Genomic DNA, 23,896 nt, shown 5'->3' on the forward strand with positions numbered 1-23,896 from the left:
CTCACCTCTGTGTACACTCAGATGTATATTAGGATTTTTTTTTAAGTATTGATCAATTGCAGTTCATCAGTGCAAATGGTTCAGATACACAAATATGGGGTAGCGTGAGACACTTCCTTCCCCAACAGAGATTGTAGCAGACAACAACCAGTCTGTGTTGTGCATAAATCCTAGGAAGTAGCATGAAATACCAAGAGGTAAGTAATTTGCCTAGGGTTACACAGATAGTGTTGGAAGCAGGATTTAAACCCAGATGCTTCTGACTCTAGACCCAACATTCTATCCACTAGACCAAGGGTGGGGAACCTGCAGACTCAAGGCCACACGTGGCCCTCTAGGTCCTTGGGTGTGGCCTTTTGACTTGAGTCCAAGTTTTACAGAATAAATCCTCTTATTAAAAAGATTTGTTCTGTGAAGTTTGGATTCAGTCAAAGGGCTGAACTTGAGGACCTAGAAGGCCATGTGTGGCCTTGAGTCAGCCCGTTCCCCACTCCTGCACTAGATTAGCTGAGATCTTATGGTTTGGATAGGGATATACAGTATCCCCTGTGATTTCATTAGTAGAGTGAACTACTTCTAGTGTCTTTTCTGCAATTTATAATCTTAGACTGGAGGTGTCAGACTATACTGCAAACTGCCTGTAGAGCCACAGAGTGGGCCTGAACCAGATTAAAGTGTAATTAGGAAATTTTTAACAAAGTATATAAAAATAAATTACAGAGTAGTCGATGTGTGACTACAATGACAACACTCGTCTTAGTTGCCTGGAGCACCAGTATGTTGCGACTTGTCTAGTGTCACACAGCAGCGTGGCTTAGTAGAGAGATTGAATGCCAACCTCAGGGCCCGGAAGATCTGGATTCAAGTCCCAACCCTGACACAGGGGAAGAAGGCTAGTGACTTGATAAACAGGATAGCCTATCAGGGGCACTCTGTTAATTAGCTTAATGGATTTGAGCCAAGGAAAAGTTTTTGTGGATTTTTAACTTTAATGATTAACAATTGGTATAAAAATAATTTCTGCCACTTGATAAGCTTTCTGAAGAGGGTAAATTCAGAATTTTGTAATTCATTCCTGAAAATGTAATCTGGTAATATTTTTCCTGTTAAGGTTCTTGGCCCTAAGGGGTTCAACTCATTTACATTTCCCTGGAAACTTTTCACGTTAAAAAAGATCTATAGTTTGTAGGTGTCATATTCATTTATCAGGCAGATAGATCTTTCTCCATCTTTGTTCTCCTGATTTGCACTGGGAATATATTTTTCTCCAACTCTTTCCAGAGCATAGAGGAAGAAAATATAATGTACACAGAAAGGTAGGAAAAGATGACTCACATACCAATGTTCTTTCTTATGTATCACTACCTCTGTATAGTTTTTTGGGGGGAAGGAGTGATAAAAGTCACACGTGAAAGAATTATGAAACAATGTATGGCAAAAGTGTGGTCAGGTGAGGTGAGGGGGTGGAGTGTGGGGCGGGGAGGTGGAAAAGAGAGAGGTCAATGTAGAACTTGTATTGTTGAAAAAGATTTTTTGGTGAGAATCTGATAATGCCACCCTTGGTACTTAGTATAGCCATTTCCTACCACAGAGGATTAAACTGAGTGCAACCCCAGAGAAGCAAAATTATGTGGGGAATTATCTTGCACTTACCGTTTAGAGAGAATCCTACCTGCCTAAATGGCAAGTTAGCACATCTTGGATTATCTTAGCTTGGAGCTGAACTGGTATTGAAGCCCTTTGCATTTGAGGGCTAATGATTATCATCAAGAGCAAATAGTTTACATTTTTTTTTATTCTCAGTATTTGAAGCAACTTTATAAAATATTCACATTTGATTTTATTTTATTTCTAGAAGCTCATTGAAAATGAAAATTGTTTTCGTACCTTAGGTGCTCTGGTTGTAGTTTATCTTGTCTTAAGTTTCCTTGTTACTCGGCCTCAAGTCATTGCTTGAATTCACAGTAATATAGCCTAAGTATATGCACTTAAGTGTTCACCTCAAATTTGTGATATGCCAATTATAGCAGTCAGAATGGTGCTACTATTTATGGATGAAGTTGACTCCACCTTTATTATTTGAACACTATTGCATAAAATTCCACGATATGCAAACTTGTGTGTCTGTTACTAGTTAAGATGTTTTGATTCATTTCAGCATTTTGATAGATTGGCAGTACCAGAATTTGTTTAGCCATGTATCATTTCAAAGCTTTGTTCCTTTTTATTCTGCTTCGACCTTTAACAACTACATGATTTTTATTGAAAGATACACGCTAAATAAATAAAAAACAAAGATAAGCTGTTTTTTAATAAAACCTTTATTCCTAAGATAAGATAGGACTGTGGGCACTGTCTTTCATACATAGATCCTTTATCTCATTTTCTAGCAGTCAACTAGTTGGATTTTTTTTCTGGTTTGCTTGGTTTGAATGATGACGTATATAAGGTAATAACTTAAAAATAGACTTCTTCCATTGGCAAGTTTACTTTTTAGATAAATAATTCAGGTGAGAGGTTTAGCTAATACATCCTTTAGTACCTACCTATATTGTAAACTGTTGGCATTTATTGCCAATAGCATGACTTCAAATGAAACAAACCTAGAAAAAAATGAATATTTGCATCAAATAACATGAATTCTCCCTCTTTTTGAAATGCACTGTCCTAAAACTCTTACCATTTGGTCCATTTATGTACTTTTAGCAAAATGTGAGAGAATAAAACTTTAATGGAAGACTGGATTTTAAAAAATTTTTAGTTTAAAATAAAATTAGTGTAAGTATTAGTGCATCATCTAATAAGTTATAATGTATTGAACCTTTATTTAAAATTGTCTTTTTTCACATTTAATGAGACACCAAAAAATAATTTTCATGCCATTTATATTTCATTTATATTAATTTGTAGATTATTTCAAAAGCAATATGACTGCATGAACATTATATTACATGTTAAATATACCATATGTTAATATTAATGAAGAAACTGAAGCCGAATATGGCACTTTTAGCTACTCTTGGAATAGATCAGAGTAGCACAGGATAACTTGATAATGATACAGAAGACCTGGTTTTTAATGTAACAGTAATTATTTTTTGGATTGCATTGAATTGGATTTTAGACAAATCATTTTCTTCTCTGCTCTTTAAGAGGAGGGTTTTTGACTAGTTGAATTCTAAAGTCCTATCTGGCTCTAAAAATTGGTGATTCTGATTCTTTTAAGGGCTAAGTCTTTAATAGGCTAAAACTTGTGACTCATTCTCATTGCTATTCCCCATACTTAACTAGGAAAAACCCCAAAAATACTGATATACGAGTGTCTGGGATCTAAACTCTTGGTCTTCAAAAAAGTTCAATTTGAGGATGTAAGAGCTTTGTCAAAAAGAACAGTAATTGATATACAGGAGCACAAATGCATTTTTAAAGGGTTGTAAGGATGACGTGAAATGTGCGTGTCAATTTTGAGATTTTATTATATCTGTTCACAAAAGGACATCAATAGAGAGGTACTGCATATAGACAAAGGCAGAATTGTATTGGACAAGAGAGTATGGGATCCATAAACACTGGAGGTTTTTAATAATAAACCATTACATATGCTTCATCCATTGGCTCATATTTTTGTCTATGTGATTGGCAAGTACTGTGGGAGGTTCTGTATAATAAGATGTATTCCCTGTGATTGGAATTGTGGTTCTGATTCTTAGCCAATAATTAGTTTTGTGACTTTGAGCCGATCATTTCAACTCTTGGGTCTCAGTTTGTAGATGTGGGATGAACTTGGAAAAGCATAGGACTGATCTTTAAGGCCCCTTTTAACTAGCAAGTTCTGAGTTTAGAGGAAGAATCAATTCACATTCACTGTAGTGAGTGCCATAGGAGTTGAGAGGAGGGAGCAGTCATTTCCAACTGGGCTGGTCAGGCCTCCAAGGACAGATTGGGTTAGACTAGGCAGAGACAAGGAAGAGGAGGATGTCCTAGGCAGGAGGAACATTTTTAGGAAAAAATGCAGAGTAGGGAATGTGTTAAATACAAAGACTAGTTTGTTTGCCTGGAGTGGAAGTTTACATAAGATAGTAGTGAAAGAAAAGGCAGAAATTGTGGTAGTTTGGGGCCAGATTATGGAAGAAGATGAATGCCAAACAAAAAAGTAGGGACTTTATTCTGTAGATATTTTCAGGGTGGGGGAAATTGAGGTTTTTGAGCAATAGAATGCTTTGGAAAGATGACTATGGTGGCTTAAAGATTAGAATTTGAGGCAGGAAACCAGTTAGGAGACTGCTGCCTGTTGTGATGGAGTAACTGTAGTGACCAGAATAAAGATTAAGAAATTTAAAGATGTTTGGCAAGCCAGAGTGTTTAAAAATCAGTGAATTCTTCAGGTTGAGTTACATTTGTGGGTTGAAAAATGTTTGCCTAGATTTAGCCAATAAGAGAATTAAAGGGAGACTGAACCTACAAAAGTAATCCATGAGACCTGAAATAAAAAGCAAAATATGACACCCAGAAAGTGCTTTAGATAAAGTAGAGCAAATTGAGAGTATGAGTAAAATTTTCTAATGTCAGGACCAGTTGGTAACTATTATAGAAATGTTAAAACTACTGTCAGGGGGATTAGCGCAATCTCTCAAAGTGATAGTATACTTTGGTGTTGTACAAAAAAGCCACGAGAATTAAACAGTTTCTAAATATGGAACTTATTCCATATTCAAGTTAGAGAGACAGAGAGCCTGGAACAGGTAGGGCTTTTGTTCCTCATTGAATTTTTGTTGTCTAGACCTGTGATTTCAGTAATTTAGGGAGTTCCAAGTGAGGAAACTACCAGTACAGATCAGCAACTCATCTACTGGTTATGATCTTAGCTGCTTGGGGTACTAAGAGGTTAGAGCTTGACTAGGGTCCTACTACTATTATGTGTCAGAGGTGAAACTTGAGCCTAAGTCATCTTGATACCACCAGCCTAGCCCAGCCCAGCTATCTCTCCATATGGAACAGTGCCTCTTTTCTTTTAAATTGTATCATGAGCTTTTCAGACTTTATTTGTAGGAAGATAACACTGTCTTGATATGTCAGTTGCTATTTGTAACATTCACATGACATTTTTGTTCAGACAACTGCTAAATATTTAGTAATTTATGTACCATTATTTTCAAAGGACTTTCACATGTATTATCTCCTTTGATATTCAATATAACCCTGTTCAAAACCAGGTAGGAGCAAAATGATATTGTTTTTATTTTGCTAATGAGTAATATAGAGATAACTTGCCCAATCTCAGGATTCCTTTTTTAGTAAATAATAGTCATAATTTTTGTTATGGACCATTGAAAGATAAAGATTTAAGGCTCTGAGCTTCAATCCAGAGGTCAAATAAGGCGGTACTTAGAAATATTTTAGTCATCTCCAAGCAAAGCACATGGCTTATAAGACTATCAAGGAGAGAGCTTAAGCTTTGTGTGTCAAGAACATGACATTTTGAAGTTAATGGAAATAACATATTTAGAGCAATTAACACCTATACAAGACCAGTCAACATGTGCTTAGGACATAATAAAATAGACAGTGATGGATCTAGAATATATCCAAACAAAATTGTGCCTTCGTCTCATCATCCCTAAGCATCTTCTTGATCAGAACACATTATACGTTTAAAACATAAAAAAAAAGTTTTGGAACAAACAGATTTTTTTGTCAAAGCTGTAGTAAAAGCCAACAGCATGTGTATCCAGTGTATTTATCAAATTGTAACCAAGTCTGTGAATAGAGTCTGTCAAATCACTAATACATAAAAGGAATCAAAAGGTGCTTCGTGGGCAGAGTTGGTCGTTGCACAATGGTGCTTTTACTGTGTACAATGTTCTCTTGGTTCTGTTCACTTCACTTAGCATCAATTCATGTAAGTCATTCCAGGTTTTTCTGAAGTCTGCCTGCTCATCATTTCTTATATAGCACAAGAGTATTCCATTACATTGATATACTATAACTTGTTCAGCCATTCCCCATTTGGTGGGCATCTCCCCAGTTTCTAATTCTTGGCCACCACAATCAGAACTACTATAAATATTTTTGTGCATGTGGATCCTTTTCCCTTTTTGATGATCTCTTTGGGATACAGACCTAGTAGTGGTATTGCTAGATCAAAGGGTGTGCATAGTTTTATAGCCTTTTGAGCATAGTTCCAAATTGCTCTGCAGAATGGTTGGATCAGTTCACAACTCCACCAACAATGCATTAGTGTTCTAATTTTCCCACATCATCTCCAACATTTATCGTTTTCCTGTTTTGTCATATTAGCCAATCTCTTAGGTGTGATGTGGTACCTCAGAGTTGTTTTGATTTGCATTTCTCTAATCAATAGTGATTTGGAGCATTTTTTCATATGAGTATAGATAGCTTTAATTTCTTCCTCTGAAAACTGCCTGTTCATATCCTTTGACCATTTATCAATTGGGGAATGACTTGGATTCTTATAAATTTGACTCAGTTCTCTGTATATTTTAGAAAGAGGCATTTATCAGAAACATTGGCTGTAAAAAATTGTTTCTCAGCTTTCTGCTTCCCTTCTAGTATTGGTTGCATTGGCTTTGTGCAAAAACTTTTCAATTTAATGTAATCAAAATAATCCATTTTGTGTTTCATAATGTTCTCTATCTCTTGTTTGGTCATAAATTCTTCCCTTCTCCACAAACCTAGGCTATTTTTTTCACAGACAGAACATAGTTGCCCCAGTGCAACATTAGTCCATGTAAAGGACCTGACAAAATGTTAAAATGGCAAGAACTTGGTAATCAGTTGTGGGGAATTTGTTGAGGCTTCTTTCTTTGATCCCTTCCCTTTTTGAATCACTTACCTGAAATTAGACTCTGATCCAATTAAATATAACAGTTTTTAATAGAATACCCATAACCAGCCTGTCATTAGCCTTAGATTTAGTTTCTGTATCACTTGCACATCTTTGTGTCTGTTTACTCCCAGAAAATGGGGTAATTAAGATGCCATATATACAATCTGTAGGAAAAGAGCCATGTCTCATGTTTATCAAGCCTTTTGACATGTATCCAGCTTTACACATAACGGCCACTCAATAAAATGTTGACTAATTTTAAAAAATTACTCCTCCCACCAAACTTAATTCTCCAACCCATTGGAGAATTGGAGTAAAGCATTCTGACCATGGAGTCAGAAGTCTCAGTTCCAACATTGATCAGTTATGAGGTTCCTGGTAATACCCTTCAGCACTCAGCCTCTGATTCCCTGTCTATGAATTAAGGATATTTATCCTTGCCCTTTGATCTTTATTCAACAATTTAGTTCAGTTGTGTAAACTGATATGAAGTACCTGCTATGTGTATAGCATTGTGCTGTAGTTGTTGAGGACACAGAGCCAAAAAATAAACATTCCTTGACCTCAAGGAGCTTCCATGAGGATAGGCTGAGCGGAGAGATGGAGATAGAGCAGGTGCACAGATAAGTAAGTAAATACAAAGTACTTCAGAGAGGCAGAGGGTGCTGATACCTTGTAAGATGTGGAAAGTCCCGGATAGGAGGTGCACCTGAGCCGAGATTAGAAAGAAATCAGACATTCTGCTAGGCAGAGGTGAGAAAAGGGGAGTACATTTTAGTCTTTGGAGACCACTTTTTAAAGTGGAAAATGGAATATTGTATGCAGGGAATAGCTACCAGATCACTGTGACTGGAACAAAGTGTGTGTCAAGAGGAATAACAAAATAAGACTGGAAAGGTAGATAGGATACATATTGTGAAGGACTTAAAATACCAGGCTACAGAGTTTGTATTTTATCTTAAAGCAAGGATTTTTAAACCTTTTTGTGTGTAAACCCTTTGGCAGTCTGGTGAAGTCTGTAGACCCTCTCTAGAATGTCTTTAAATGCATAAAATAGGATTACAAAGGAAATCAATTATATTGAGACACCGTAATCAAAATACTTAAGCCAAGTTCGTGGACCCTGTGTTAAGACCCTGTTCCAGTAGGAAATACTGGAAAATTTTTAGTAGGTGGTTATTAGGATTTTGAAGTACCCATAGAATGTCCAAGTAGAGCTCTCTAGCAGGTATTTAACTAGAGTTAGGACAGAAGTTAGGAGTGGTTTTGTAGAATTGGGGTCATCTTCATAGAGGTAGTTGAACCCAAGGGGAGTTGATGAGCTCACCGAAAGAGAGTAGAGAAGGAGAAAGGAAGACAGTCAGGGATAGTCTTAGAGGACACCCCTACTTAAAGAAGTGGGAAGAGGATGATCCAACAGACATAATAGTGGGAGCAGTTGAGTCAGAGAATTGGGAAAAAGCAGTGTCACAGAAGCCAAGGGAGAACAGTATAGGAGGAGGATGTGTTAAAAGCCATAGAAAAGAGTATCAGAAACTCTGGAGAGAGAATTTCAGTTGAATGATGAGGTTAAAAACCAGATTGCAAGACATTAAGGAATAGGAAGTGAAGAAATAGAGGAAAGGAGTATAGACATCCATTTCAAAGGATTGTTGTGAGGCAAGCATTTTGTTGTAAGGATTACAAAAAACATGCTTTATACATGTGAGGAGTTAATTAAATTTGACTTTCCATTCCCATTGTTATGGATAGCAGGGCCTGATTCTTAAGCAATAGATTATTTCCTCTTAATTTTTTCATTTAAGGTAACATGCTTACCCATAGTGTTCCAGAAAGAAAATCCATAAAGAGACCATAAATCACATTTCAGGATTTGAGGCCCTCTTTTATCACTTATGACAGTGTTTTGTACCAGGTAGGTACTTGGTACATATTTGTTTGGTTTTGATTATGTACTAACTAGTAGGAACATAGGTTTAGTCCCAGTTGTTCACCTTTTGGTCTTCTGGAGTTGAATCATTTCTATTGTGTTTGATAATTTCTTTAATGAACCTGTGTAGGCAGAAATTCCTGCTAGCTCACCTATTCAATTCCCTTTTACTTTTGTTCCCTTTTTAATTGACTCATCTGGCATACTCTTCTAGCATTTTTGCATAGAAATGACCAGCAGAATATACTCTAGCAAGTCCTTTGAAGCTTTAAAGGATTTGAGTACAGATCCAGTAATAGATCTGTTGTTTACCTTAATGTGGAGAGACTCATGACTAGAAGAAGGTTGCCCATCAGTGGTTGAAGTAGAGTGGGAAGGGACCACAGAAATTCGTGAAGTAGTTAAAAATACAAAAGGGTCCTTAATCAGTTACAGTCTTCTGGTTCTGTAGTGATTTTAAAAAGGAATGACAGGGAAAGGAGTAGCTCGCAAATAATACAAATCTACAAGTTTTCTGATTGCTAATTAACATTAACTGTTGATGTTCACAGTATGTGATTTCTCAAATGAACCTGTTGGAGAAATTGAATCATATAGCCAGATCCAGAGAAAATGAGAGATTCATTGGTTAGACCACTCAAGTGTTAGGGAGTTTCTTAGTGCTGCCTAAAAGAAATAGAAGAAATCTACAGCACAGTGGATAGATCAGTATTGGAAGATTTATGGAAAATCGTGGACAAGACTTACACAGCCTGAAAGGGCATTTTGGAATCCCAGACAAACAGTACAGCTTTTATGTGATGGAATTTGTGGCATATTCTTTTTAAAAAGCAAGCTCTTCATAATAGAAATTCAATTTTGTGTGTAAGCCCTTCACTTCTTTTCTGTGGAAATGCTTGTTTGTGTCTGTTAAGTTCCCAATTTTTTAAAAGTTGAAATAAAGTGAAGCAAAAAAAAAAAAATTACCTTAAGATGTAAGGTCATTGCAAGTAAGGCTTGCTTTTCACTGTTTTTCCTTGTGTCCCAGCACCTAGCCCACAGAAGGTGCTTCTTGATGGATTAAAATGAAAAGAAAACACATTGAGGTTGCTGGTGAGAGGGCCTGTACCAGTGATGATAGTTTTCTTCACATTCAGATGTTCATCTGGATCTGTGATCTCATTAATATGGTTATGCCTTGTATTATTGGAGATCACAATTTATACATGTGCCTATTCTCTATAACTCTTGTTTATTATTTGCATAAGTTCACAGGTATCTACCCAGTGTGCTGAGGACCTTCTTTGCTTTCTGTTTGAAATCATAAGGCAGTGATTCTGAAACTTTTGGGGCTCAGTCTTGACACTCATAGAAATTACTCACTTTACACTCTTTAAATTTATTGAGAGACAGCCCCCCCTCCCCCAGAGCTCTTGTGTATGTGGATTATGTTTGTTGATATTTACCATATGAGAAATTAAAACATAGCTTTAAAATGGTTAATTCATTTAGAAATTTTAAAAAATTGATTACCTGTTAACATAAATAATATTTTAATAGAATAAAAGCACAGCTACATAGAATGTCAGCTTTTAAGTCAGGAAGACTCATCTTCCTGAGTTCAAATCTGGCCTCAGACACTTACTAGCTGTGTGATCCTGGGCAAGTCACTTAGCCCTGTTTGCCTTAATTCCTCATCTGTAAAATGAGCTGAGGAAGGAAATAACAAATCATTCCAGTATCTTTGCCAAGAAAAACCCAAATGGAGTCACAAAGTGTTGTATACAACTGAGTGAGCAACAAAAAAAGAGAAAAAAATAATTTTTCAAAATAAAAAATTTAGTGAGAAGAGTGATATTATTTTACATATTTTTGCTCATCTCTTTAACATTTAATATCTGGCTTAATAGAAGACATCTGGAAGTGACTACCTGTCCTGCAGCTAGTAAGTTAGTAAGTAAAAGAAGGAGAATTTGAATTTAGCCCTCATGTTCCAACAGTATGCCATTTTCATCATTGATAACTTGTTTAAATCTGCAGACTATACATAGATGACTCAAGAACGAACCTCATTCCTGAAAACCTCAAAATACCTTAATAATACTCTCTCTTCTTTATGTATTTTGGAGAGACAGCTCATTATGAAGCTTTTTTCTTACCCTTATCTTTCAATATAATTGTTACATATTCAGTTTATTTCATAAATGACTAAAATACTCGAGTAACTTTATGAAGTCCAGTGTGTGAGGATTAGAGAAAACTTCTTGGAGGAGATAGCATTTGATTTGGGCTTGAGAGGATTCCGCAAATGAGGAACAGGAAGGGCAGTGATGCCATGTATAGTGAATAGGATGGACTTAAGCAAGAGATAGGAAAGTGCAGTGAGTGTTCAGGAGGCCAACGCAGTGTATTACAGCATGATCAGATTTTTCAGACCATTAGGTAATGCAGCAGAATTATTCTAGAGGACAGAGCTTTTGATTCTTCAGCATTTTTAAAATGTGATTCCATTTGACTCTGTGAAAGCCAGCTTTCTAAATTATAGTTCCCATACCATACCATCATTGCTTGAAAATCTTTTGTGATTCCCTGTTAGCTGCAGAAGAAAGTTAATATCTTACTTTAAAATTCAAGACTCTCTCTGCATTCTGGTTTTGGCTTTATCATGAATTGCTTTCCACATAGTCTTTGCTATTCAGACTGAAGGGTCTCATTGTGACTTGAGTACGGCCTATTTTCCTTCTCCCGAGCATTTGGTTTATACCACTTCCTACACCTGGAATGTCCTGCCCCGTCTTCACTTGTCAGAATTCCTATTCAAGACCCAGTCTCAATACCCTCGCCAGTAAGTCTTCCCTTTTCCTCTTAGCTACAAGTAATCTTTCCCTCTTTTCAGTTTTCTTTGCGTTTTCTTACCTTTACTTGGACTTAATCACACTGTTTTGTATTAAAATTAAGATTTACAAAGTAGGTTCCTCACAATCTTGTCGTGATCAGGAATGTAAATATTATTTCCATTTCACAGAGGGGAAAACGAACTTAAAGTGACACCGTCATCACACAGTTTATAAGTTCTGGAGCCACCTAATTCCAAAGACCAATCAATCAGTGTTCTGTCTACCATATGCATCTCTTTGCAACTGAAATCCAGGTCTGGTGCTAATCAGAGGTTCCTAAGGGTCACAGGCAGCAGAGATGTCACCATGTAGCATCTCTCTTGAGAAGAAGTGTGGCTCAAATGAGATAATGTTGGCAAAGCCTTTTGTAAACTTTAAAGCTGCATAAGTAGCTATGTAGGTGTAGTAAATAGAAAGCCAGCCTGGGTTCAAATCCTGCCTCTTACCCTTTCTGGGTTTGATCCTGTGCAAATCAACGACTTAACTTCTTGGTCACTCTTTGCCTGGTAACTCTCTGAGATTATAAGGTGCTCACTGCTGATCTGCAGTGGTAAAGGGAGTTGCCTCACTGGGAGTTCCCTATTCCAGTGAAATTATAGATCTAGATAATAAATGGTCACATTCTTAAAAATAGATTGTTTTGTTCTCTGACTTGGTTTGATCCTTACACTTCCTCTCTCATAGAGTTATTTTAAAAAGCATTTTGTAAACTTTGTAAAGTGGCATAAAAATGGGAATAGTTATAATTAACTTTGAAAACTAACAAACAAAATTCTATCTCTTCCCCCCCTTTTAGTGATAATAATTACAAATAAATGCACCCTGACCTTCATTTCCTCCAAGGGAGCTTAATAGACCTGTCAACTTTCAGGATCCATGAGGGAAATGATTATTATACCTCCAAGTTACCATTTAGTTTAGGAAATTTATCCTGTCAAAAACAGGCAGCTACCTCCTTTATATTACTAGAGCAAACAGCTTAAATTCTGCCAGAATATTCTTCCAAAAGACCTTCTGTGGCCCCAGAAATTCATAGTAGTTTTTCATCATGGAGTTTTTGAGGCAGTGTAACAGGCTCTGCAAAACTAGTTTGCCACCTAGTCTAGTGTGACAAAAATAGTGGTTCACTAAGATCTCTTTGCAAAATATATTAAAGCACTGGCAGTGTTAACACAGAAACTGCGTCTGGAATAGCTGTAGGCCAGTGAAGTTTGCCTAGTTTTTACCTAGAGGCAGCTAAGCTAGATGGTATAATGGATGGAGAGTTGGGCTTAGAATCAAGAGGATCTAAGTTCAGATCCTGCCCCAGGCACACTAGCTTTGTGACCCTGGGCAAATCACTTTACCTCTCTCAGACTGTCTCCTTATATGTTTCAAGTTACCTCCAGGGTCACCTAAACAAAGCATGAATTCCCAACAAATCATCAATCCCACCTCTGCCCAGACACCCAGTGACAAAGAACTCATTACACCCTGTTGTAGATTGAATAGCTCTAACTATTGGGAAGTTTTTCTTTACTTTTAGCTATACCTTGCATTCTTTTACCTTCTTTCAGGAAGTAATGGCTTCTGTTCTGAGGTCAAGCAGAACTAGTCAAATTCTCCTTCATCTGATATTTGAAGATGGTGATCAAGTCTTAATATTTTCTTTAATATTTTCCCCTACCGAACATTTAACTGAATCTAGCTTCTAAACTTCCTAATTCTCTTGTAACCTAGACCTTCAATTAAGCTGCTTTTTTTAACCTATCTGGGTACACTGCAAATTTGTTACATAACCTCAGCTGGGTCCTCACTGCTTCCAGGCAATCATTCTGTAACTCTATAATTAACAATACTCTGAATTTTTCTATATTTTCGTGACACTGTTCTCCCCCTGTTCTCCTCCTACCTGTGTGACTGCTCCTTTTCAGTCCCCTGGATCTTCATCCAGGGCACACCCGCTAACCATGGGAGTTCCCTCTGTACTACCTCACTTGGTGATCTCATCAGTTCCTATGGTATCAATTTTCATTTCTATGAAAGTGATTTTCAGATATATATAGATATATAGATATATAGATATATCTAGCACTAACCTCATTGCTGACCTTCAGTCTCATATCTTGAATTGCCTCTTGGACATTTCAAACGGGATATCTTGTGGACATCTTAAACTGAGCATGCCCAAAAGTGAATTCATTGTCTTTCCCCAAAAAATTCTTTCTTCTTATCTTCTCCATGCAAGGGTACACCATCCTCCCTGTCACCCAGGCTCACAGATTCCTTGTCATACTCAGCTGCTTACTTATGCCACACGTACAATCTATTGCCAAGACCTGTCATTTCTACCTTTGTAATGTGTCTTGTATATGCCCCCTTCTCTCCTTTGAACACTGCCACCACTCTAGTGCAGCCCCTCATCATCTTGCACCTGGACTATGTCAGTAGTCTGCTGGTGGGTCTCCCTGCCTGAAGTCCTGTCTGCCCCCCATTCTATTCCACCCTCCATTCAGATGTCAAAGTAATCTTCCTAAATTTCAGTCCCCTTCTTCCTTCCTTTCCCACCACTGCTAGTGTTTTCCTGAGATCACCTTCACTTTACTCTGTATTTATCTTGTATGTACTTAGTTGTTTGCATGTTGCCTCCCCCATTAGAATGTGAGGTCCTTGAGGCCAGGGATCTGTTTTTGCCTTTCTTTGTGTCTTCAGGACTTAGCACAATGCCTGATACATAGTAGGTATTTACTTGTAAATGCTTGCTAATTGACTCTTCAGATCTTGTTATTAGAGGTTTTTCTTGCATGTGCTGCCACATTCATTTTCCTGGAGCCCAACTGAGATCACGATATCCCTCAGGAATCTTCCATGATTCCTTATTGGCTACACGAAAAAAGTCCACCCTCCTCAGCTTGACATTCAAGGCCCTACACTTGTTCCATTGTTCCATTGTTGATTTGGCCCTAACCTGCTTTTCCAGATTCTCATAAAATTTGAATTAGAATGGACCTCAGTAGGCATCAACTCCAGCACATCCCTGAAATGTAAATCTCTTCCATAATCTCCCCTGAGAGCCACTGTTAGAGCCCTTGGAGTCCATGTAGTGCAATATGACCACAGGCAGGTCACCTTCCTTCTCTGGGTCTTTGTTCCCTCTTCTGTAAATTTTAGGTTCTCTTCCAGCTTTAAATTATGTAGTCACTTTAAAGTCTTTTAAGAGAGGCAATTGTGTCCCACAAAATGGAAGGCATTTTCCCCAAGTCTCACAGCTATTAAGTGGTATTACCAAGACTAAAACCCTGGTCTGCTTATTCCTATCCATTTCTTTCTGTTGTAACATAGACTTGCTCTCAGTTAAGAAGCCCAGTCTTGAGGGGCAGCATAGCACAGTGGATAGAGAAATAGGCCACAGGGCACCTTTCAGGCCTTTGGGCAGCTAAAACTAGGAGATGCAAATCTGCCTCAGTGGAGGGAACTCTCAGCACCAATGAAACCACAGGTCTGGTTAGGAATTTTCTACAAAAGAAAGAAAGGAACAAAACCTGGACTTCATTAGTGCTCACCCCAGACTACACAGTAATTCCAGGAAAGAAATTATTCCAGAAACAGTTTGATGCAATGAGCATTTATTAATTGCCTCCAGTGGACTTTTACATCTTCTGAGAGAGATACTCATCCTAGATAATACATGATTCTGCCCTAATGGAGTTTACATGGTAGACTGTGGCTACAACAAACAAATATTGAGTATGGAAATTAGAACATTCCTTAGAAGAAATATTTTGGATGAGCTCTAAAGCAGAGGTTTGCCTAACACTCCCTGATTAATATGTAAAACAAATAAGAATACAGTAGAACATAGACAATGTTAATATGTCTTTTTCTAAGTCAATAAGTGGCTCTCAGGGATCCTTATATATGCTTTAGTGGCCCGCTTTCTATTTCATTTTGATACCACTGCTGTAAAGGATGTATAGTAGGAATCCAAATCCAACAGATGGGTGCTGGGAATGATGGATTTCAGACAAAGTTAACATCTAAGCCAAGACACAGAGACAGGAAAGACAGGGTGCTCAGCTCAAGAGTTTTAACTTTGCTGTGGTAGTCATTTCAGTCACGTCCGACTCTCTGTGACCTGATTTGGGGTTTTCTTGGCAAAGATATTGCAATGGTTTGCCAGTTCCTTCTCCAACTCATTTTACAGGTGAGGAAACTGAGGCAAACAGGGCTAAGTGACTTGCCTAGAGTCACACAGATTTGAACTCCTGACTTAAACTATCTAGCTGCCCTTCTAACTTTACTCGGCAGGCAATAAATAGCCACAGAAGGGTTTTGAGCAGAGAAGTGACAAGACCCATTCTGTGCATGAGGGAGATTAAGTCTGGAAGCCTATTAAAGATGAATTTGGAGGTGCGCAGAGAATCAAGGCAGGGAAGGCTTTGTGTGGCTATTGCAGTAGTCCGGGGAAGTGGTAATGAGGGCTCTAGAAATGAGAATAAATAGAATTTTACAAGTAGATACCAAGTTTCTGTCTTGGTTTATACTGATGGTGTTTGCTAAATCCTTTCTCCGTTTAAAATTTTGTTCCTTTTTCTCCCCACCAGCTTTTTCGACGTGTGGCAGCAGCTTTGCCTGGGATGGAGAGCACACAGGACAAAAGCAGAGAAGACAGTATCCTTCATGTTTCCATCACTGTGACTTTAGAGAGTTTTATTTTTAACACCAGCATTGATAGGGCAGGTGGGGGCAGCATGGTGCTGCCTTTAACATGAGGCCCAGAGTTATGCTTAATCAGGGCACATTCCCTCAGCATGCTGCTGGTACCCGTGAATCAATGGGCAGGAAGCTGAGTTCCCAAGTCTCCTGCTACTGCCCAGTGTATCCTAGTGAGTTGGGGCCATCTCCAGCATGGCTACCATACTCATTTCTCTACTCCTTCTTCCCTTTCAGTTGCCTGTGTCATCCTGGCATGGAATAATGGAACAAGCTCCTTTGTATTCTCTGCTATGAGAGATAGGACAAGATTTTAATGCCATTTATTCCATATCAGTATAAGCCTGGTTAGTTAAAGGAATAGGATGTGTGTGTGTGTGTGCGCGCACGCGCGCGCTAAAGCTGTTACCAACCAGCCCACAGCTTATAGACGTGCATTTAAAAGGACAAGCAGTTTTATAGAGATACCAGCTGGGGAGATAGAGCTGTATTGGGTGTTGCTGGAGATGTGGGGGGTTCTGAACCACACTGAGGTAACTACTGCTCAAGAGAAAGGGCTCTCTCAGAGCATTGTCTGGCAGCTGCACTCCCACGCATTGCTAACCTTAGTGTTTTAAAGTCCATGTGGCCTTCTTCATCTGTTCTTGTGTCACTTTATACTCCCATTAGGCATTTGTGTTTGCCTGTGTATGTGTCTAATAAATACTCCAACAAAATGGTTAGTTTTTTGACCGCAGGGAACGGTGTCTTTTTGTTGTAAAAGTATCCTAGGGTAGTGACTAGGAGATCAGAAGGCAGGGAATTGTATCCCAGCTTTTGGCTTGCTTGTTGTCTGGCCTCAAGCATACCCATTCACCTCAGAGACAGCTTCTGCATCTATGAAATGAGAGTGATGATAACACTTGCACCATCTTATCCCACAAGTCTATGAGGAGTGTACCTTATAAACCGTTCAGTGCTATGGAAGTGAAAACCCTGAGTGTATCTGCCATCACTGCCGCCAGGGGCTCTTTCTTGCATGCACTCCATGCTTAAAGATGTTTGAACAGGTGTGAGACAAGGGAGTGTCCAGATTTTTTTGTTTTGTTCTCCTTCCTATTTTGGCTCAGCCCGCCGGGGCCATGTATGCAGGTGTGAAGATCTGTAGTTCAGTAGTGGCTTTATCACTGCAGGAGTCTGAGGGCCCTGAGCAGAATGCTACCTTTCGATTCATTCTTCCTTAACTTGTTTTTCCTTCAGTGATTGACATAAAACTGGAAAAGCCTCAGGAGCCGCCAGTTAATGAAGGAGGCTGTTCCTGCTAATACCATGTGGTTCCTTGAATCCTTCCCCAGAACCTCACTGCTTTTGCCCCCTTACTCTTCATTGACTGCAGTGTGAATATTGGCTTGAACCTTCCCCCTTCAGTAATAACGTATTGCGATTCATCATTGCTGGCTGTCTCGTGGAGATGATCTCTTAGCTTCACAAGCACACACACACACACACACACACACACACACACACACACACACACAAAATATGTCAGTGTCTTCATTATTTATATAAAAAAGCCAAAATATTCCAGCATATTCCAGTGATAACTTTAAAAACTAGGTACATTTTCTTAACATTTGTTCCTTTTTTTAAATATGTTAGGATAGTGCACTTTGAAATTATGGAAATCTCAAAGGTCTAAGTTTGACTTGGTTAAGGAGCAATATGTTCAGAATAGCACTCACCTCTCTACCTGATCTTTCCCTCACTCTCCCACTATTCCCCCAAAACCAACCTGCCCCTGATACCTTTATCCCTGCCTCACAAAGCAAATTAGAAGTAGCCCATTAGCAGTCAAGGCAGGCAGATTTGGCATATCTAAGTCAGCCTTCAGCATTAGGGATAACCTAGGCCCCTGTCCTTGGGCAAAGATTGATACCATGAACCTTCTTTTAGCTCACTCATGGAATTTTCTTGAGACAAAGCCAACTGGCATCATGGAAAGGACAGTGTTCTGGTGGGGGATAGGCTTAGAAAATGATTCTTTTTAATAAGTCAGCTTGGACACACTGAAGGGAGCCAGTTGATAGTGACTGACAGCCTAGTCTCTCTGACCAAGAGAAATAACTCCCTTCATGTGTGTTTACCCAAACACTGCAAGCAACAAATAACCAGGTATTTCCATTCATGTTGCATTTTTAAAAATAACTGTACCCACTCCTCGTGGTAAAATTGGAAAGACATTGTGGACACTCCCTCATCAAGGTTTTAAGACTGTGAAGTGGGAGCTATTACATTATTGAAAAACTTTTTAAAAGCAACAGATCTTTTCCCCCTCTTTCTCTGTCTTTGATCCAGTACAGACAAGGCACTGTGTAAGTATAACTCCCCAAAGAAAGAGTGGAAGGATTTCAGGTTTGACCTTGGTGTAACTGGCAGAAAAGGTTGTAGGCAAAAAGACAGAAACCCTCAGAAGAATAGCATGTACTTTGCTGAGGACATTTGAGGTCAAGTTGGAGAGGGTAGCAGTTTACTTGTAAGCCCTCAAAGCCTTTGTGGACAGGGAGAGAGAAGAAATGAAATGCAAGATTATGCAGGCTTATGCCATTAATTTCTGGCCTTTTTATGTTGGGTCTTCCAGGTCGGGTTTGGTTTTTTTCCATTATATCTGTATAGTTTGATTAATTAACCAGGAATTTAGTTTTATATTTTAGCTAAGCTACAACAATTATACAATTAACAGTTTTCCTTTGGTGATATTTATTTCCTTGCCTTTGTTCCTTTTAAAAAAAAATTACTTCCTATCTTTTTGGCTGTTGTGTCAAGGAATCTGTCTTGAGCTTGGTCAGTGTGGCGATATGTAGCGCCTCCCCACCCTCAAACCACCATTTCCCCCTCACCCCTGGAAAAAACACTGCAAACAATACACTAGGAGTGCACCCTTTTATCCTTTACTAGTTATTGTGAGATTGCTGTGTAAGTCAATAAACACATTTGTAAATACATTGTTTGCAGAAAGAGAATTGCGGAGTTATAGTGCAGGATGGCCATTCCAGAATCTGTTGTAAACATTACTTAACATAATATAATAAAGGTGAAATTTCAATGAAACAACCTCCCCCTCTGTCCTTTGCCCTTCAAAAACTAACAAACTGGGAAAATCTGCACTCACTTTCTTTCCTCCCCAGACCCTCTTTGTCACCAGGAAGTATATGCCCCAAGTGCTTGGATTATGGAACTGAATGGAAGACTCCATCAACTGGGGTTTCAGGACTAGCATTAGTCTTCATACCAGTAACTTATGTTATTAAAAAAAAAAGCAAATTGGGATGGAAAGTGCTTTTATAATGCAATATTGTTGTTAAAGGCAAGTTTTTTTGACATGGCATGTCCTGAAATAAATATCAATTAAATATGACACGAATCAATCTTTTTTTAGGGTTCTGGTGGGGTATGGAACAGGACTCAAACTTTCATGGAAACATTAGATCCTTTTTATATTTGTTAAGGAAAGGAAGCAGTTTGTAGTTTTTGATACAGATCTAAGCATTCTTGGGGTGAGAGATGGCTTAGGGATCTTAAACTGAAGTAGAGATGTATATTCATGTTGCAGGTTATTTTTTAAACAATCACGTTACTTGCTGCCAATAAAATATGGGTGTAACACAAAAGAAAAACTCCCACTTTCTCCTCTTGGCCCCTGCCCCAACCTTGTAAACTGTCCTAAATTTGGAATCCTATGGTCAGTGGAGTCTTATTAACTTGGTTTTAACAAGGAGAGCTCCTGATTCTTTGGAGGTAGCATAATGCTGACAGTTCACTTGAGGCAGACTTAACTGCTTCATCTGGAGAGACTCATACTAGTACTACCTACATTAACAAGTTACGAAATAAAGTTGGTCATAATATGATCATTGTCATTTTTGCACTAAAGTTCTTATTGTGGTGTGGAGGTGATGGCTTCTCAAAGGCTCCCATTATAATCTTTGGCAAGTCCTACCACACGGGAAAGACTAGATGTAGGCCCAGCGATGGACTTAGGTCTGTATCTTAAGGGCCAGCCTTGCCAAGTGCAGAAAGGCTCTTAAACAGGTTGGTGATGGGATTGTTTGGACAGCAACTCTTGAAACGGTCTCCTGACTTGTGAGAAGAGCTTGCCATCTCTTGAGTGGAGGGAGTATCCTTTAAAATGGAGCATTCTTTCTCATAAGCTTTAGCCTTCGAGGTGAAACACAGTTAACTCACAACTTTTAAAAATACATGTAAGGTTTTTTCCTTCTCTCTTTTCTTCATTTCTTCTCTATTTTCCTTTCTCTCTCTCTCTTTTTCTTAAGTGGAATAGGCTGCTGGGATTGTCTGGTCCAGGCATAGGGAACCTGCGGCCTTGAGGCCACATGTGGCCCTCTATGTCCTTGAGTGTGGCCCTAGGACTGAATCCAAACTTCACAGAACAAATTCCCCTTAATAAAAGAACTTGTTCTGTAAAACTTGGACTCAGTCAAAAGGACTTACAAGTCAGGTAACTGAAGTTCAGAGCGAAACTGAAGATCACAAGTTCTCTGTGGCAGATAATTGGACTAGACCTAGAACCTTCTGGTTTTTAGAGAATCTTATTTTCTACTACACTAGGCTTCTTACCCAGCTAACCGGTACTATTTGTTTCTTAATCATTACTATCAGTAAATATTGAACATAAAGAGCAGTGTATCCATCATGTTCCTGGTGAGGGGCTGTTTTTTTTCCCCAAGAAGTTTTGGTGTCAATGGACAAAACATCGCCTAGGGCAGAATGTTTGCTAATTGTTATTTGTTCCCCATTGAGGACAAAATTAGGCCTTAGAGGGAGGCGCATCTGGTAGACCTGTTGGTTTTAAGATCTCAACTCAAAAAACCAAGTTGCCTGCCAAATAGACTAGGAAGTCTATGGGAAGCATAAACTTCCCATTTCCGTGATCTTATAAAAGTAATACTAAACATTTCAGTGTTTGGGAGCAGTTTAATTTACAAGTCATGAGAACAAGGCTCCTTTTTGAGCTAATAGAAGGTGACAGTACCCACCAGGAAACAATTCTTCCTTTCTTTATGTTTTGCAGCTCCATGGAGCACCCTGGCCTGGAGTCAGGGAGACCTGAGTTCAAATCCAGTTTCAGATATATATTAGCTGTGTGACCCTGGGCAAGTCGCTTAACCCTGTTTGCCTCAGTTTCCTCATCTGTGAAGGGAGCTGGAGAAGGAAATGGCAAACCACTAAAATATCTTTGTCAAGAAACCCCTAAATGGGTTCACGGAGAGTCAGACACAGCTGAACAACAACAACAACAACAAAATCCTTCTACACAGCAATGCCTGTTTCTGGCAGCTCTAACCATTCTCAGCAGGCTAGCCCCTGTCCCTGTCCTTCCTCATTGTAATTTTATCATTCTCAATCTTCAATGGATGACAACCTTACTAGGGGTTCAGTTCCCTTAACTGTCCCATTACTGATCAGAAGATAGGTATGTTAAAGTTAAAAAAACAATTCTGTACGCAAGTGCCTTTGATGTAAAACTTTCTTTCCCAGACTCTCCATGTGGGAAGGCCCTTAGTGTTTACAGGAACACTTGCACTCCCAGCACCTCAGAAGTAGAAGGATTTGTAATACCTTCTGAATACAGACTATATAGTATTTAGAGCTGGAAAGACTACCATGACAGAGCCATCACCCCTTCCCTGCCCAGATTTCACAAGGCCTTCCTCCCTGGATCAAGGAGTCAGCACAGCAAAGTTATTAGGAGACAACTCACATTGCCAAGGTTCTAAGGGGAGCTTAACCTGGGGTCTGTGAACTTGAAATTGGTAACTATTTCAATATTTGTTTCTTTTGGAATCCTATATTTCAATTTATGCATTTCAGAACATTCTAAGGAGTATTATGACTCAAAAAAAATGTTAAGACCTGTTCTAAGTTCTGTCTGAAGAGGGCCTGTAAATCATTGTCAGCTCAGTTGTGCTGAAAGATCATGCCACAATAATTTACTTCCTAGTTATTGTATTGGCTCTCCAGTTCCAGTCTTGCAGCCTCAGCATAATCATGCCCAAACTACCCGCTCCAGAACCATCACCCCTCTTCCTTTCCTAGTCCCACTCCAACCTTTACTTATCCATTGTGCCTCTTGGAACTTCTGAACTATTATCTGCAAACTAGTGTCCAGTCTATCTTGACTTAACTACCCATCTTGCCAGCCTCCTTGCCACCATTCCCCCAGTTCAGTTCTATAAGCATAATGAAATCAATTCTATAATTACTCCAGAAAAGGGTGTGTCAATCCACTCCCTTATGGCTCCACTCACCATCCCTCTAACTTATCAAACCACAGTTTCCTTCCTTTGGCCACTACTTCCTTTGAGATATAGATAGATTCTCTCTCCCCATTAAGAATATAAGCATCTTGAGAGGAGGAACTGTTTTGGGTTTGTTTTTGTATGTTGTGTTTGTCTCCCCAGCACTTAGCACATTGGGACATATTAAGTGATTAATGTTTTTGTTTTTTGTTTTTGTGGTTTTTTTTTTTTTGGTTCATTCATTTACCAATTAATAAGTCCTTGAATTCAACCAATATTCTTTCCACCAACTCCTTTAACAGAAAGAAATTTGGGGATATTACATTCCTTGCAACCCACTCTCCTGAAGGCCATTCTTTCTCCCCTTGACTCCCAGGGCCAGAAGACAAGGCATGCTTTTTGTTTCATGCAATGCTTCTAAATCATTTCTCTGCCACCACCATCTGTAAATTATTTCTTCTTTTAAAGGCTATTATTAGTTTGGGCCACATGTTTCATAACTCCACCTTCCCAACCTTGTTGCTATCACCTATAGAACTTTTCAATTAAATTTTGTATCTAACTTTTGGTTTTGTTCTCTTTTAAACTAACATTTAAGGGCTTGCTATCTGCTAGGCACAGTGCTAGGCCCTAAGGATGAAACTATTAACAGCAAAACTACATTTGTCTTCTGAGAACTTACTTTGTTTTGGGGAGGAAAGGAGGGAGGGAGGGAGGTTAGATCCAAAGTGCTCTAAGACTAAGGAGGAAGAGAATACTTATAGTGTTATCTAGATAACGCCGTATTGCCTGGCCATCGTCCTGTAGTTCTTCATTATTCTTTGTTGACTCCCTGTAGCAACCTGATCTCAGTTTCTCACATCTAAGGTTCTTTATCATCGATTTTTTTTTGAGGTTTTATCCATGTTTTGTTCTATATTACATACATTGACAGATTGTGTCCACTTCGTGTAAGGTGTCTGATAACAATTAGTTAAGTAAATCACAATACGTGCATGCAGCATTTCCCAGCTGTAGCACTCCTTTTCTTTTAACAAGTCTATTCATTCTCTCTATCCCCCCGCCTCCTGTAGTCACTCCATTAAAAAAATTCTTGTAACGAATTTTCATAGTTAAGCAAAACAGAATTCCTTCAATGACTGTATACAAAACTATATGTCTCATTCTGTACTCTGACTTTACATGTCTCTATAATAATTGTGTTTCACAATTGATCTTTTAGATTCATGAATAATCAATACAAATAATTGCATTG

At 38.7% G+C, this 23,896-nt stretch overlaps 1 protein-coding gene across 2 annotated transcripts in view; it reads left to right on the plus strand.

The window, feature by feature from the left end:
- The window catches only part of RAB6A (RAB6A, member RAS oncogene family), a 92,796-nt gene extending 73,057 nt beyond the window's left edge, over positions 1 to 19,739 (plus strand). For both annotated transcript variants that reach the window (XM_027848195.1, XM_027848194.1), the window contains exons 7-8: positions 16,237 to 16,303; positions 17,585 to 19,739. In XM_027848195.1, the coding sequence (XP_027703996.1) occupies positions 16,237 to 16,303; positions 17,585 to 17,649 (132 nt within the window). In that variant the 3' untranslated portion in view covers positions 17,650 to 19,739. The remainder of the gene's footprint in view (positions 1 to 16,236; positions 16,304 to 17,584) is intronic.
- The last annotated feature ends 4,157 nt before the right edge of the window (positions 19,740 to 23,896 follow it).

The sequence above is a fragment of the Vombatus ursinus genome, unplaced genomic scaffold (assembly GCF_900497805.2).
Source record: "Vombatus ursinus unplaced genomic scaffold, bare-nosed wombat genome assembly UNPS02005659.1, whole genome shotgun sequence".
NCBI classification, from domain to species: domain Eukaryota; kingdom Metazoa; phylum Chordata; class Mammalia; order Diprotodontia; family Vombatidae; genus Vombatus; species Vombatus ursinus.